Source organism: Taudactylus pleione, unplaced genomic scaffold (genome assembly GCF_031769625.1).
Source record: "Taudactylus pleione unplaced genomic scaffold, aTauple2 ptg000257l, whole genome shotgun sequence".
Taxonomy (NCBI): Eukaryota; Metazoa; Chordata; class Amphibia; order Anura; family Myobatrachidae; genus Taudactylus; species Taudactylus pleione.
In genome coordinates this window covers 1,150,570-1,166,404 of record NW_028284659.1, presented here as the reverse complement: position 1 = coordinate 1,166,404, position 15,835 = coordinate 1,150,570, and the positions used below count along the sequence as shown (strand labels likewise).

The 15,835-nt window shown below is 45.6% G+C and overlaps 1 protein-coding gene across 1 annotated transcript in view; it reads right to left on the bottom strand.

Annotated features, from left to right (window-relative positions):
- The window catches only part of SCN1B (sodium voltage-gated channel beta subunit 1), a 117,845-nt gene that overhangs the window by 28,847 nt on the left and 73,163 nt on the right, over positions 1-15,835 (bottom strand). Inside the window, exon 3 of the mRNA XM_088480869.1 lies at positions 5,438-5,604. Coding sequence (XP_088336995.1) covers positions 5,438-5,604 — 167 coding nt within the window. The remainder of the gene's footprint in view (positions 1-5,437; positions 5,605-15,835) is intronic.

Here is a 15,835-nt window from a genome sequence, read left to right as displayed (position 1 = left end):
TAATGACTTAGCTGATGTCTTGTGCACTGAGACACATGCCTCCGGCATCTCACATTCGCTGCTTACATAGAAAAGCATCGGAAACATCGGTCGCACATTGTACGTCTGAGTAAGTCTATGCTGTAAGACTCCTTAGACGGGGCCTCTGCAGCTGAGAATGAATTCGCAGAGCCGCACTAGACCACGCCCAGGAAACGGTCCCGACACGCCTGCTGCGTTCTTCTAACCAATCCCCATTATTTTCCCCAATTGCTGACTACCCATCACTCACTTTGCAAAGAATATCCTATCTGCGACCGCCATCGCTAATCCATCGCCACATGTGCGCAGTGTGACTCTGACTGATGCGCAGTGGCAAAAAAATGCTCCAATGTATCCAACATCAACATTGTGCCCATCGCTGATCAGACCAGTGGCGGCTGGGCCAGGGGGCAGGGTGCCATGTGCACCCTGGGCCGCAGCGCCATGCGGGCCGTGGGCAGTCTTTGCCTCTGTGAAACAGGCTGCACCATGCGTGTAGCGCTGACCGGACGGAGTTCGGTCGGCGCTATACAGTGACTGACAAACACACAGCCGCCGGCTCCGGCAGCTGTGCGTTTGTTTTGAGTGGCAGCCAATGAGAGTCTGGCAGATTCTCACTGACTGCCGCTGTGCCTACTGCAGGTGCCACTCCATCTTCCAGCTCCTGTAGTGGGTAATGGGAGAGACGTCATGACGTCTCTCCCATAATGCAGTGTCCCGGCCCGGGAGGACGAACGGAGGAGATGATGGTGGCGGTGGGAGCGGGAAGTGTTTTTGTTTTTTTTATTACGTGTGTCTACTGGGGGCACTACAAGGGGGTCGGGACTACTACTGGGGGCACTACAAAGGGGGGCACTACTACTGGGGGCACTACAAGGGGGTCGGGACTACTACCGGGGGCACTACAAAGGGGGGCACTACTACTGGGGGCACTACAAGGGGGTCGGGACTACTACCGGGGGCACTACAAAGGGGGGCACTACTACTGGGGGCACTAGAAGGGGGGGACTACTACTGGGGGCACTACAAAGGGGGGCACTACTACTGGGGGCACTACAAGGGGGAAAAACTTTTGCTATCGGCGCTAACAATAATATACTGCAAATCTGTGTGTGTGCAGCAAATAAAACCAAGGGGATTTTGTCATGATTTGATCAAAGCATATAAGCCCGCAGCCCAGCGTCAAAGGACCCCTTCTTTTTCTGCAGAATACATTTATGGCATTAATATTGCCATGCTGCTGGTACCGTGTATGATATGGGTAAAACCGAGCGAGTTGGGTGCGGCACATACCCAGCCCCTGTATAGATGTGTCCCTCTGTATCTGGGAGGTGAGTACATGTAACTGTCTAATAGAGCACTTTTGAATTGATTGGCGGTGGTGGTGTAGTTGTCTCTTCCTGCAGAGGGCACCGGAGACTTGTGCTTGTGTGAGGAGGAGTGCCAAGATATAGATATATATATATATATATAGAGAGAGAGAGAGATATGAGATAGATAGATAGATGCGCACAGGGTAGGACTGGCCCACAGGGGTACAGGGGAAATCCTCGGTAGGCCCCACTGCCTGAGGGCCCCACCACTTGCTCTAATGTGATGTTCCAGACCGTGCACTTGAATTATACATTGTTACTCTATTAGAGGGTCAGTTACATGGTCTCTAATGTCTGTCCAAGCCTGTGGGGGCTGGCCTCATCCCTGTGATAACTGACCACACCCCAAAGTGTGGGCCCCTGCCACTGCAGTCCCCCAGTGGGCCTTTCATGCTGCAGTCCAACACTGGATGCGCATTACACTAGACCAGCTACTCGAGGTTGGTAGCAGCCCCGAGAAGCCCTGTAGGGCTGCCCAAAAGGCAGAGGATTTTACTGGGGGAAAGGGGGGGGGCTGCAGCCCCTGAGGAAGACAGCTTTTGTCTGGAATGGAGCAAGTTTCGGTGTACAGTTGGAGCAGAATGTACTGGTAACCCGTAAACTGTGGCATAGTGAAAAGCTGATTACCTCTTATTCGGTATATAATCCTATCTCTGTACATTGGGCCTTATTGCGAGTGCAATGTAGAACGTGAGAAATAACTGGAGAAGAGGCTGCATTTTGTGACCTATTCAGAATTGCTCTCAAGCGCAGACCTGACGCTGTGGTTCCCTCCAGCTGAGGTACGTAGGTTGGAGGCTTCTGGTTTGTGACTGGGATGTAATATCACTGTGAGTCCTAAAATTGCTAAAAATCACAGACCGCAATGGAAACACATTAGAATGCATGGCAGGACAGTGCATGGCAGGACAGAGCATGGCAGGACAGAGCATGGCTGCACAGAGCATGGCAGGACAGAGCATGGCAGGACAGAGCATGGAGGGACAGAGCATGGCAGGACAGAGCATGGCAGGACAGAGCATGGCTGCACAGAGCATGGCAGGACAGAGCATGGCTGCACAGAGCATGGCAGGACAGAGCATGGCTGCACAGAGCATGGCAGGACAAAGCATGGCTGCACAGAGCATGGCAGGACAGAGCATGGCTGCACAGAGCATGGCAGGACAAAGCATGGCTGCACAGAGCATGGCAGGACAGAGCATGGCAGGACAGAGCATGGTAGGACAGAGCATGGCAGGACAGAGCAGATAATTAGCAAGTTCATTCGGGTCTGTGAAATGCAGAGTACCAGACGTAAATAGGATTTTTATTATTTAATTACATGATTTTTAAAAATATATGCAGTACTCCCCTTCCCCAATAGGAGGCATTCTATGCAGTACTCCCCTTCCCCCCATATGAGGCATTCTATGCAGTACTCCCCTTCCCCAATAGGAGGCATTCTATGCAGTACTCCCCTTCCCCAATAGGAGGCATTCTATGCAGTACTCCCCTTCCCCCCAATATGAAGTATTCTATGCAGTACTCTCCTTCCCCCCCCATATGAGGCATTCTATGCAGTACTCTCCTTCCCCCCATATGAGGCATTCTATGCAGTACTCTCCTTCCCCCCATATGAGGCATTCTATGCTGTACTGCCCTTCCCCCCATATGAGGCATTCTATGCAGTACTCCCCTTCCCCCATATGAGGCATTCTATGCAGTACTGCCCTTCCCTCCATATGAGGCATTCTATGCAGTACTGCCCTTCCCCCCATATGAGGCAGTCTATGCAGTACTCCCCTTCCCCCCATATGAGGCATTCTATGCAGTACTGCCCTTCCCCCCATATGAGGCATTCTATGCAGTACTGCCCTTCCCCCCATATGAGGCATTCTATGCAATACTCCCTTTCCCCCCATATGAGGCATTCTATGCAGTACTCCCCTTCCCCCCCATATGAGGCATTCTATGCAGTACTCCCCTTCCCCCCCATATGAGGCATTTTATGCAGTACTCCCCTTCCCCCCCTTATGAGGCATTCTATGCAGTACTCCCCTTCCCCCCCATATGAGGCATTCTATGCAGTACTACCCTTCCCCCCATATGAGGCATTCTATGCAGTACTCCCCTTCCCCAACATGAAGCATTCTATGCAGTACTCCCCTTCCCCCCATATGAGGCATTCCATGATGTAGTCCCCTTCCCCAACATGAAGCATTCTATGCAGTACTCCCCTTCCCCAACATGAAGCATTCTATGCAGTACTCCCCTTCCCCAACATGAAGCATTCTATGCAGTACTCCCCTTCCCCAATATGAAGCATTCTTTATTTGTGCAAAGCAAGTATGTAGTGCAGAGTAAAATCACCTTTTTAACACTGTTGCAACAGTTTTGGGGGTTTTGCATAAATGGGCGTGTTTTCTCCATGTGTGACCAATCCCACGCAGTCATCATCATCAGCTTTACACTTAAGGGGCCTATGCACTAGGCAACCTGAAAAGACTGAACGTCTAGCGTTCAGACCTTCAGGTCGCCGAGGTGCGGTGCTGCACTGAACACTGTTCACTGAACGTCATTCAGTGCAGGAGTCCGACCTCCTATCTCTGAACATGCCGAACCTGACGAGCGTCGGCAGGTTGACGGGCATGTTCAGCAGATAGTCGGGGTCGGCAAGGATCCAGCGTGCACGCGCATCACTGGGCCTTGCCGGCTATCCATTACCCGACTTTGTGAACAATTCGACCAAAACCTCCTAGTGTGTAATGGATAGGCCCCTTTACGCCAGTGTCACGGCACCCACAGCTCATAGCCCAGCAGGAGGCAACGTGTGCAACTACTCACCGCCCATTTTAGTCATAACCTGTTACTTCACCCCCACCCTACGCCTTAGCACACTTTGGTCTGCACACCTATGACTTGAGTGCGCAAGTAATGGAAATCTTGCTTACACCTCGATCTGAATATAGCCCTGTATGTCTTAGCCTAAGTGTGAAGTAACAGTTCTAATATCAAGATATTTTAGGGCCGTATTCAATTAGCGGAGATAATATCGCCGGCGGCAATATCAGCCGATTATCGACGATGTTTGCACAATGTTATCACACCTACAATAATTTTATAGTGTGAAATAGGCAAAAAGTTTTCACCATATCAGACCAGGTGAAAACAAGATGCAAAATCCCTATTTTTGTCTAAAAACGTGGGGATTTCTTTCAGAACCCTTTGGATACCCCCCTAATAATAAATTACCCCAAAAGTTGGTTGTAATTTGTGTAATTTGGCCAAAAATGGCCTGTCAAGTTTTGGGTGAAAAAAAAATGTTGAAAATGGGTTTAACGTATTGGGTCTGGTATTTCGGGGGGCTCTATGGATGCAACAGGGGTTTTAAACGTTGCTCGTAGCCGCAGCAGGTGTTTTTTTTAACTGTTTTTAAAAGTGCGCTTTTACGACACCAAAATATACTTGCACCCATTTTTACGTACCCCCAATTTACGTGCAGCAGCAATTTCCTGGGGAAAAAATTGCTCTCTATCATTTTTCAAAATTTTGTTCATATACGCAAATTACCGCCAACCAACGCAATTTAATTATCCTAAATCATTTTATTACAGCCAATAGTACAGTAAATTGATTTCCTATGGATATTAGCCTTTTTTGGGGGTACAGACTCATTTACCTGAATGTCCTGACATTTTCGCCTGTTTTTGTCTGGTAATTTATCGCTTTTACCTGTTTATTGGTGAAAAACGGGAGCGCGCATGCCAGTATCAGCGATGAAATTCAGCCGATATTATTGCTACTAATTGAATACGTCCCTTAGTGTTTAGTAACTTATTTAAACTGGTATCCTGCAGTGCTATTATGTCATACACTAGTCTCCTGCTTAGAGCAGACACATCCATCCTGTATATTGCAATGATCTAATGCTCGTACTGCAAATATCCCTTCCTATAGCAGAAGGTGGATGTCCTCTGTTGTCTCTCCGGGAATGATCATGTATCGCTGTCTGTAGCCTTTATACGCGGATGTTTTGTATAAGCACCGTTGGTTAATAAACTCACCTGGTCAAATTTCTCCAGACCGTCTCCTTTAAAGAACCATTCTGTGAACGTTTTGGCCGACGTCTCTCCTCTCTTCTTGCATGAAATACACCGGATCTTAAATTTGCCGCCAACGACAGCTTCTGTTTCAGATTCCACCTCCACGCAGCCTGACCGACAGGAGGACACTGCAGACAGAAGACAATCAGCAGCTAAGTAATGGCACAGGGCTGTATTTACCAAACAGGCAACATTCCTAGCGCAGCAGTGTACAGGGAGAAACACAGACATCATTGGGGTCTAGTTACTAAGCCTTGGATGGAGATAAATGACCTCATTCAGAGTCGGTCGTAGCGGCCGCTCGGTCGTACGCAGCCGATGTTCGCTAAACTGAGCATGCATAAAATTTGCAATGCGCGTGCGCAAACTAGCTGTTACGATCAGAATTGCTCTCTCCTTGAACACAGCCAGGTCGGTAGTTTGAGTGACAGAATGAGGCGTTTGTGGGTGGTAACAGGGGAAGGTGCTTGAAAACGGGGGTGTGGAGATCCGAACGCAGGCCTGCCTAATTATGCGAACGGCGTTTAATGGGAGTGCATACGTAACAAAGTAGTGTCATAGCACATGTGACATGGGTGGTTATTGCACTGACCTGATCTTAGTGCTTAAGAGAGGGTATGGTCAACCTTAAGCTCTACGACCAGCTCCGATGGGTCCCGATGGTCGCGATTAATCCTTATATCCCAGGAGATGACGTGTGTTATGATCGAGAAGGGGGCGTGATTTAATCTTACGGCCGCTTCTTACCCTCGGTCGTTCAGCTAACGATCTCATCTTAGCGACGCAACTTGCGATCGCTTCATTTGCATGTCCGGCCCCTTTCCCCTACGACCGTGCGGCCGCAATGACCGATTCTGAATGAGGTCCTTTATCTCTGTTCACTTTATCTCCATACAAGGCTTAGTAAATAGACCCCAATTGTATAGTAATATTATTTACGTTTGTCCTCCTTCATCTATACGCAGGCAGAATGATGGAGCAGTGTGTGCTGGGTAAAACATACGTGTAAGCGGTGCACAATGGCTAAATTAGGGTTTATTCTCTCATTCTGGAGTGCCTATACAAAGTCATCATACCCTGTCACAATCCTTACCGTTTTGTCATATTACGCCCTGTAAAATAAATTAAATGAAATCAACCATTTTCCATCTCTATTTACACATTATAAGAATTTACACAAAATCATAACAATTAATGTCATTTAATGACTTAAATACCTGCTTTGTATTAGTTATCAAACCCTTAGAGCAGGGATGGGGAACCTCAGGCCCAGGGGCCGTATAAGGCCCCTGGAATCATTTGGTCTGGCCCTCAGAGCTTTTTTCTGCTAGTCTCATCTGGGTGTCACAGTGCCTAGAATGTGCCCCTGCAGCCAGAATCTATGCAGCAGCCCCGCCCGGAGCATCCTCAGGATGCTCCGGGCATTGCTGTAATCACAGACTATTGTGACATCACACAGAGGGGGCGTGGCCTGCACCGGGCCCACGAATATTGTTCTATATATCAAAATGGCCCTCGGCAGAAAAAAGGTTCCCCACCCCTGCCTTAGAGCAACCAGTCTAAACTTGCTCAGGTACAACCAATGGCCGTCCGGATCACACAACAGGGTTACTGGCGGAAGATGCTCCGTGATAAAGTTGTGGAAAGGCAGAAATTAGGAGAATGATACGAAACATTTTCAAAGGCTTTTATTCCCCATCTGAGTATTGTTCAAACATTTCTGAGAAGTGGAAAGCGCATGGCACCACCAATACCTTGCCAAACTGGAGGGCACTGAGCAGGGAGGCTACCAAGGGGCCAGTGGCAACTTTGAAGGACTTCCAAGTCTTTATGGCTGAGATTTGTTGTGCACGTGACCACTCACACTGCTGTACCCCCAAAAAGGCCCCGGTGATCTGTACCCACCATCCCCTCTCTGCACCCCTATAATACAGTACAGTATAGCACCTTTCTCTGCACCCCTATAATACAGTACAGTACAGCACCTTTCTCTGCACCCCTATAATACAGTACAGTATAGCACCTTTCTCTGCACCCCTGTACTACAGTACAGTATAGCACCTTTCTCTGCACCCCTATAATACAGTACAGTATAGCACCTTTCTCTGCACCCCTATAATACAGTACACTATAGCACCTTTCTCTGCACCCCTGTACTACAGTACAGTATAGCACATTTCTCTGCACTCCTATAATACAGTACAGTATAGCACCTTTCTCTGCACTCCTATAATACAGTACAGTATAGCACCTTTCTCTGCACCCCTATAATACAGTACAGTATAGCACCTTTCTCTGCACCCCTATAATACAGTACAGTATAGCACCTTTCTCTGCACCCCTATAATACAGTACAGTATAGCACCTTTCTCTGCACCCCTATAATACAGTACAGTATAGCACCTTTCTCTGCACCCCTATAATACAGTACAGTATAGCACCTTTCTCTGCACCCCTATAATACAGTACAGTATAGCACCTTTCTCTGCACCCCTATAATACAGTACAGTATAGCACCTTTCTCTGCACCCCTATAATACAGTACAGTATAGCACCTTTCTCTGCACCCCTATAATACAGTACAGTACAGCACCTTTCTCTACACCCCTGTACTACAGTACAGTATAGCACCTTTCTCTGCACCCCTATAATACAGTACAGTATAGCACCTTTCTCTGCACCCCTATAATACAGTACAGTATAGCACCTTTCTCTGCACCCCTATAATACAGTACAGTATAGCACCTTTCTCTGCACCCCTGTACTACAGTACAGTATAGCACCTTTCTCTGCAATCCTATAATACAGAACAGTATAGCACCTTTCTCTGCACCCCTATAATACAGTACTGTATAGCACCTTTCTCTGCACTCCTATAATACAGTACAGTATAGCACCTTTCTCTGCACCCCTATAATACAGTACAGTATAGCACCTTTCTCTGCACCCCTATAATACAGTACAGTATAGTACCTTTCTCTGCACCCCTGTACTTCAGTACAGTATACCACCTTTCTCTGCACCCCTATAATACAGTACAGTATACCACCTTTCTCTGCACCCCTATAATACAGTACAGTATAGCACCTTTCTCTGCACCCCTATAAAACAGTACAGTATAGCACCTTTCTCTGCACCCCTATAATACAGCACCGTATAGCACCTTTCTCTGCACCCCTATAATACAGTACCGTATAGCACCTTTCTCTGCACCCCTGTAATACAATACAGTATAGCACCTTTCTCTGCACCCCTGTAATACAGTACAGTATAGCAGCTTTCTCTGCACCCCTGTAATACAGTACAGTATAGCACCTTTCTCTGCACCCCTGTAATACAGTACAGTATAGCACCTTTCTCTGCACCCCTGTAATACAGTACAGTATAGCACCTTTCTCTGCACCCCTATAATACAGTACAGTATAGCACCTTTATCTGCACCCCTATAATACAGTACAGTATAGCACCTTTCTCTGCACCCCTATAATACAGTACAGTATAGCACCTTTCTCTGCACCCCTGTACTACAGTACAGTATAGCACCTTTCTCTGCACCCCTGTACTACAGTACAGTAGAGCACCTTTCTCTGCACCCCTATAATACAGTACAGTATAGCACCTTTCTCTGCACCCCTGTAATACAGTACAGTATAGCACCTTTCTCTGCACCCTTATTCTACAGTACAGTACAGCACCTTTCTCAGCACCCCTGTACTACAGTACAGTAGAGCACCTTTCTCTGCACCCCTGTACTACAGTACAGTATAGCACCTTTCTCTGCACCCTTATTCTACAGTACAGTACAGCACCTTTCTCAGCACCCCTGTACTACAGTACAGTAGAGCACCTTTCTCTGCACCCCTGTAATACAGTACAGTATAGCACCGTTCTCTGCACCCCTGTAATACAGTACAGTATAGCACCTTTCTCTGCACCCCTGTAATACAGTACAGTATAGCACCTTTCTCTGCACCCCTATAATACAGTACAGTATAGCACCTTTCTCTGCACCCCTATAATACAGTACAGTATAGCACCTTTCTCTGCACCTCTGTAATACAGTACAGTATAGCACCTTTCTCTGCACCCCTGTAATACAGTACAGTACAGCACCTTTCTCTGCATCCCTACAATACAGTACAGTATAGCACCTTTCTCTGCACCCCTACAATATAGTACAGTATAGCACCTTTCTCTGCACCCCTGTAATACAGTAGAGTATAGCACCTTTCTTTGCAACCCTGTAATACAGTAGAGTATAGCACCTTTCTCTGCACCCCTGTAATACAGTACAGTATAGCACCTTTCTCTACACCCCTGTAATACAGTACAGTATAGCACCTTTCTCTGCACCCCTGTACTACAGTACAGTATAGCACCTTTCTCTGCACCCCTGTACTACAGTACAGTATAGCACCTTTCTCTGCACCCCTGTACTACAGTACAGTATAGCACCATTCTCTACACCCCTATAATACAGTACAGTATAGCTTCTTTCTCTGCACCCCTGTAATACAGTACAGTATAGCACCTTTCTCTGCACCCCTGTAATACAGTACAGTATAGCACCTTTCTCTGCACCCGTGTAATACAGTACAGTATAGCACCTTTCTCTGCACCCGTGTAATACAGTACAGTATAGCACCTTTCTCTGCACCCCTGTACTACAGTACCGTATAGCACCTTTCTCTGCACCCCTATAATACAGTACCGTATAGCACCTTTCTCTACACCCCTGTAATACAGTACCGTATAGCACCTTTCTCTGCACCCCTGTAATACAGTACAGTATACCACCTTTCTCTGCACCCCTGTAATACAGTACAGTATAGCACCTTTCTCTGCACCCCTGTAATACAGTACAGTATAGCACCTTTCTCTGCACCCCTATAATACAGTAAAGTCTAGCACCTTTCTCTGCACCCCTATAATACAGTACAGTCTAGCACCTTTCTCTGCACCCCTGTAATACTGTACAGTATAGCACCTTTCTCTGCACCCCTGTAATACAGTACAGTATAGCACCTTTCTCTGCACCCCTATAATACAGTACAGTATAGCACCTTTCTCTGCACCCCTGTAATACGGTACAGTATAGCACCTTTCTCTGCACCCCTGTAATACAGTACAGTATAGCACCTTTCTCTGCACCCCTGAAATACAGTACAGTATAGCACCTTTCTCTGCACCCCTGTAATACAGTACAGTATAGCACCTTTCTCTACACCCCTATAATACAGTACAGTATAGCACCTTTCTCTGCACCCCTATAATACAGTACAGTATAGCACCTTTCTCTGCACCCCTATAATACAGTACAGTATAGCACCTTTCTCTGCACCCCTATAATACAGTACAGTATAGCACCTTTCTCTGCATCCCTATAATACAGTACAGTATAGCACCTTTCTCTGCACCCCTATAATACAGTACAGTATAGCACCTTTCTCTGCACCCCTATAATACAGTACAGTATAGCACCTTTCTCTGCACCACTATAATACAGTACAGTATAGCACCTTTCTCTGCACCCCTGTAATACAGTACAGTATAGCACCTTTCTCTGCACCCCTATAATACAGTACAGTATAGCACCTTTCTCTGCACCCCTGTAATACAGTACAGTATAGCACCTTTCTCTGCACCCCTGTAATACAGTACAGTATAGCACCTTTCTCTGCACCCCTATAATACAGTACAGTATAGCACCTTTCTCTGCACCCCTGTAATACAGTACAGTATAGCACCTTTCTCTGCACCCCTATAATACAGTACAGTATAGCACCTTTCTCTGCACCCCTGTAATACAGTACAGTATAGCACCTTTCCCTGCACCCCTGTAATACAGTACAGTATAGCACCTTTCTCTGCACCCCTATAATACAGTACAGTATAGCACCTTTCTCTGCACCCCTGTAATACAGTACAGTATAGCACCGTTCTCTGCACCCCTGTAATACAGTACAGTATAGCACCGTTCTCTGCACCCCTGTAATACAGTACAGTATAGCACCTTTCTCTGCACCCCTGTAATACAGTACAGTATAGCACCTTTCTCTGCACCCCTATAATACAGTACAGTATAGCACCTTTCTCTGCACTCCTATAATACAGTACAGTATAGCACCTTTCTCTGCACCCCTATAATACAGTACAGTCTAGCACCTTTCTCTGCACCCCTGTAATACAGTACAGTATAGCACCTTTCTCTGCACCCCTGTAATACAGTACAGTATAGCACCTTTCTCTGCACCCCTGTAATACAGTACAGTATAGCACCTTTCACTGCACCCCTATAATACAGTACAGTATAGCACCTTTCTCTGCACCCCTATAATACAGTACAGTATAGCACCTTTCTTTGCACCCTTGTAATACAGTACAGTATAGCACCTTTCTCTGCACCCCTATAATACAGTACAGTATAGCACCTTTCTCTCCACCCCTGTAATACAGTACAGTATAGCACCTTTCTCTGCACCCCTGTAATACAGTACAGTATAGCACCTTTCTCTGCACCCCTATAATACAGTACAGTATAGCACCTTTCTCTGCACCCCTATAATACAGTACAGTATAGCACCTTTCTCTGCACCCCTATAATACAGTACAGTATAGCACCTTACTCTACACCCCTATAATACAGTACAGTATAGCACCTTTCTCTGCACCCCTATAATACAGTACAGTATAGCACCTTTCTCTGCACCCCTATAATACAGTACAGTATAGCACCTTTCTCTGCACCCCTATAATACAGTACAGTATAGCACCTTTCTCTGCACCCCTATAATACAGTACAGTATAGCACCTTTCTCTGCACCCCTGTAATACAGTACAGTATAGCACCTTTCTCTGCACCCCTGTAATACAGTACAGTATAGCACCTTTCTCTGCACCCCTGTAATACAGTACAGTATAGCACCTTTCTCTGCACTCCTGTAATACAGTACAGTATAGCACCTTTCTCTGCACCCCTATAATACAGTACAGTATAGCACCTTTCTCTGCACCCCTATAATACAGTACAGTATAGCACCTTTCTCTGCACCCCTATAATACAGTACAGTATAGCACCTTTCTCTGCACCCCTATAATACAGTACAGTATAGCACCTTTCTCTGCACCCCTGTAATACAGTACAGTATAGCACCTTTCTCTGCACCCCTGTAATACAGTACAGTATAGCACCTTTCTCTGCACCCCTGTAATACAGTACAGTATAGCACCTTTCTCTGCACCCCTGTAATACAGTACAGTATAGCACCTTTCTCTGCACTCCTGTAATACAGTACAGTATAGCACCTTTCTCTGCACCCCTATAATACAGTACAGTATAGCACCTTTCTCTGCACTCCTATAATACAGTACAGTATAGCACCTTTCTCTGCACCCCTATAATACAGTACAGTATAGCACCTTTCTCTGCACCCCTATAATACAGTACAGTATAGCACCTTTCTCTGCACCCCTATAATACAGTACAGTATAGCACCTTTCTCTGCACCCCTATAATACAGTACAGTATAGCACCTTTCTCTGCACCCCTGTAATACAGTACAGTATAGCACCTTTCTCTGCACCCCTGTAATACAGTACAGTATAGCACCTTTCTCTGCACCCCTGTAATACAGTACAGTATAGCACCTTTCTCTGCACCCCTGTAATACAGTACAGTATAGCACCTTTCTCTGCACTCCTGTAATACAGTACAGTATAGCACCTTTCTCTGCACCCCTATAATACAGTACAGTATAGCACCTTTCTCTGCACCCCTATAATACAGTACAGTATAGCACCTTTCTCTGCACCCCTATAATACAGTACAGTATAGCACCTTTCTCTGCACCCCTATAATACAGTACAGTATAGCACCTTTCTCTGCACCCCTATAATACAGTACAGTATAGCACCTTTCTCTGCACCCCTGTAATACAGTACAGTATAGCACCTTTCTCTGCACCCCTGTAATACAGTACAGTATAGCACCTTTCTCTGCACCCCTGTAATACAGTACAGTATAGCACCTTTCTCTGCACTCCTGTAATACAGTACAGTATAGCACCTTTCTCTGCACCCCTATAATACAGTACAGTATAGCACCTTTCTCTGCACTCCTGTAATACAGTACAGTATAGCACCTTTCTCTGCACCCCTATAATACAGTACAGTCTAGCACCTTTCTCTGCACCCCTGTAATACAGTACAGTATAGCACCTTTCTCTGCACCCCTGTAATACAGTACAGTATAGCACCTTTCTCTGCACCCCTGTAATACAGTACAGTATAGCACCTTTCTCTGTACCCCTATAATACAGTACAGTATAGCACCTTTCTCTGCACCCCTATAATACAGTACAGTATAGCACCTTTCTTTGCACCCCTGTAATACAGTACAGTATAGCACCTTTCTCTGCACCCCTATAATACAGTACAGTATAGCACCTTTCTCTGCACCCCTGTAATACAGTACAGTATAGCACCTTTCTCTGCACCCCTGTAATACAGTACAGTATAGCACCTTTCTCTGCACCCCTATAATACAGTACAGTATAGCACCTTTCTCTGCACCCCTATAATACAGTACAGTATAGCACCTTTCTCTGCACCCCTATAATACAGTACAGTATAGCACCTTTCTCTACACCCCTATAATACAGTACAGTATAGCACCTTTCTCTGCACCCCTATAATACAGTACAGTATAGCACCTTTCTCTGCACCCCTATAATACAGTACAGTATAGCACCTTTCTCTGCACCCCTATAATACAGTACAGTATAGCACCTTTCTCTGCACCCCTATAATACAGTACAGTATAGCACCTTTCTCTGCACCCCTGTAATACAGTACAGTATAGCACCTTTCTCTGCACCCCTGTAATACAGTACAGTATAGCACCTTTCTCTGCACCCCTGTAATACAGTACAGTATAGCACCTTTCTCTGCACCCCTGTAATACAGTACAGTATAGCACCTTTCTCTGCACCCCTATAATACAGTACAGTATAGCACCTTTCTCTGCACCCCTGTAATACAGTACAGTATAGCACCTTTCTCTCTTTTCTCTATTTTGCTTTTTGGATGCAATTCTAGAGATGCTCGAAGTTGCCATGTATCAATTCTCAGCCCAGTTTCTCTGACTTTAACTGACACAAATATCAAAGAAGTCAAACAGGTTAGACCACATTCAAGTCAGTTCCACAATGTTGGACAGTGGTCAAGCCCCTTTGCATATGGACAAGTTTGGGCTTCAGTTGATACATATGTGACTGTTTTTGCAAACGGTGAAACCTTAATGTAAATGGCAAACGCAAGCCGCACAATTCCGGCTGCCCGTATAGGTTATAACTCAGGGTCTCAAAAAAAAAAAAACAGCACAAAATGAGAACAAGAAAATATATTTACATTTTACTAGTTAGAGAAATATATAGTACATCACCCTTCTCAAACATTGAGTGTACAGGTGATTACACATCTGTATTTCTAAAGCCAGCTCTGATCGATTGTGAAAGCACCGCGGTTTTCTATCCTTTAGTTTGCTGTGAACGCATTAACATCCCCCCCCCCCACTCAATGCAAACTTCTGCTCCCCCACAATCTATCCCGTAACCCACAAACCTCATCTAGGTACATTGGTGTATATGAAGCGTGCTGTGAGCCCAAAGATGTTTTTACGCTGCACAACCGACGATCTGCGTTTCATAAATGAACCCCAGTAGGATGTACCCCTATCTTCTCCTTATGTTTGTCTGATGTGCTTTTTCCTATCATTTGTTTCATGCTTCCATATAATGCATTGTTGTGTCCCATGGGCTGGCACTCTCATCGCACAAGCTGTAAATAATAGAAGAGTTACATTACACAGTAATTCCTCAGAGCACGCCAATCTCTATATCTCTAACCTATGTGTAAAGCGCAAATCATTGTTCCACTGTCTAAGTGACCAAGACTATGGCAATCATGGCTGACCGCTTACTATTCAATATACCGTACACACATCAACTACATACATCGGAACATCCGGGGGGTGTTTACTAACAAGTGGCAATAACAATTATATATTTTTTAATCACCACGTATCACAGCAATAAAAATGTAATTCCGGTACTGATGCAATTTATGATTAAATCTCACCAATGGTAGAAAGGGATAACTTACAGCTTTACCAGGCCGGTCTCAGGGGACCTGCACACGCGTGACCCGGATAGCTGGATCACACATGTGCAGCGGGACTGAAAACCCAGACTTGGAATTTCAGCTCCATTAATTACACAAATAAATAATAAGTTATTATTATTAATAATAATATTATTAATAATAATAATTAAAAAATGTACATAAAATCAATAAGTATAC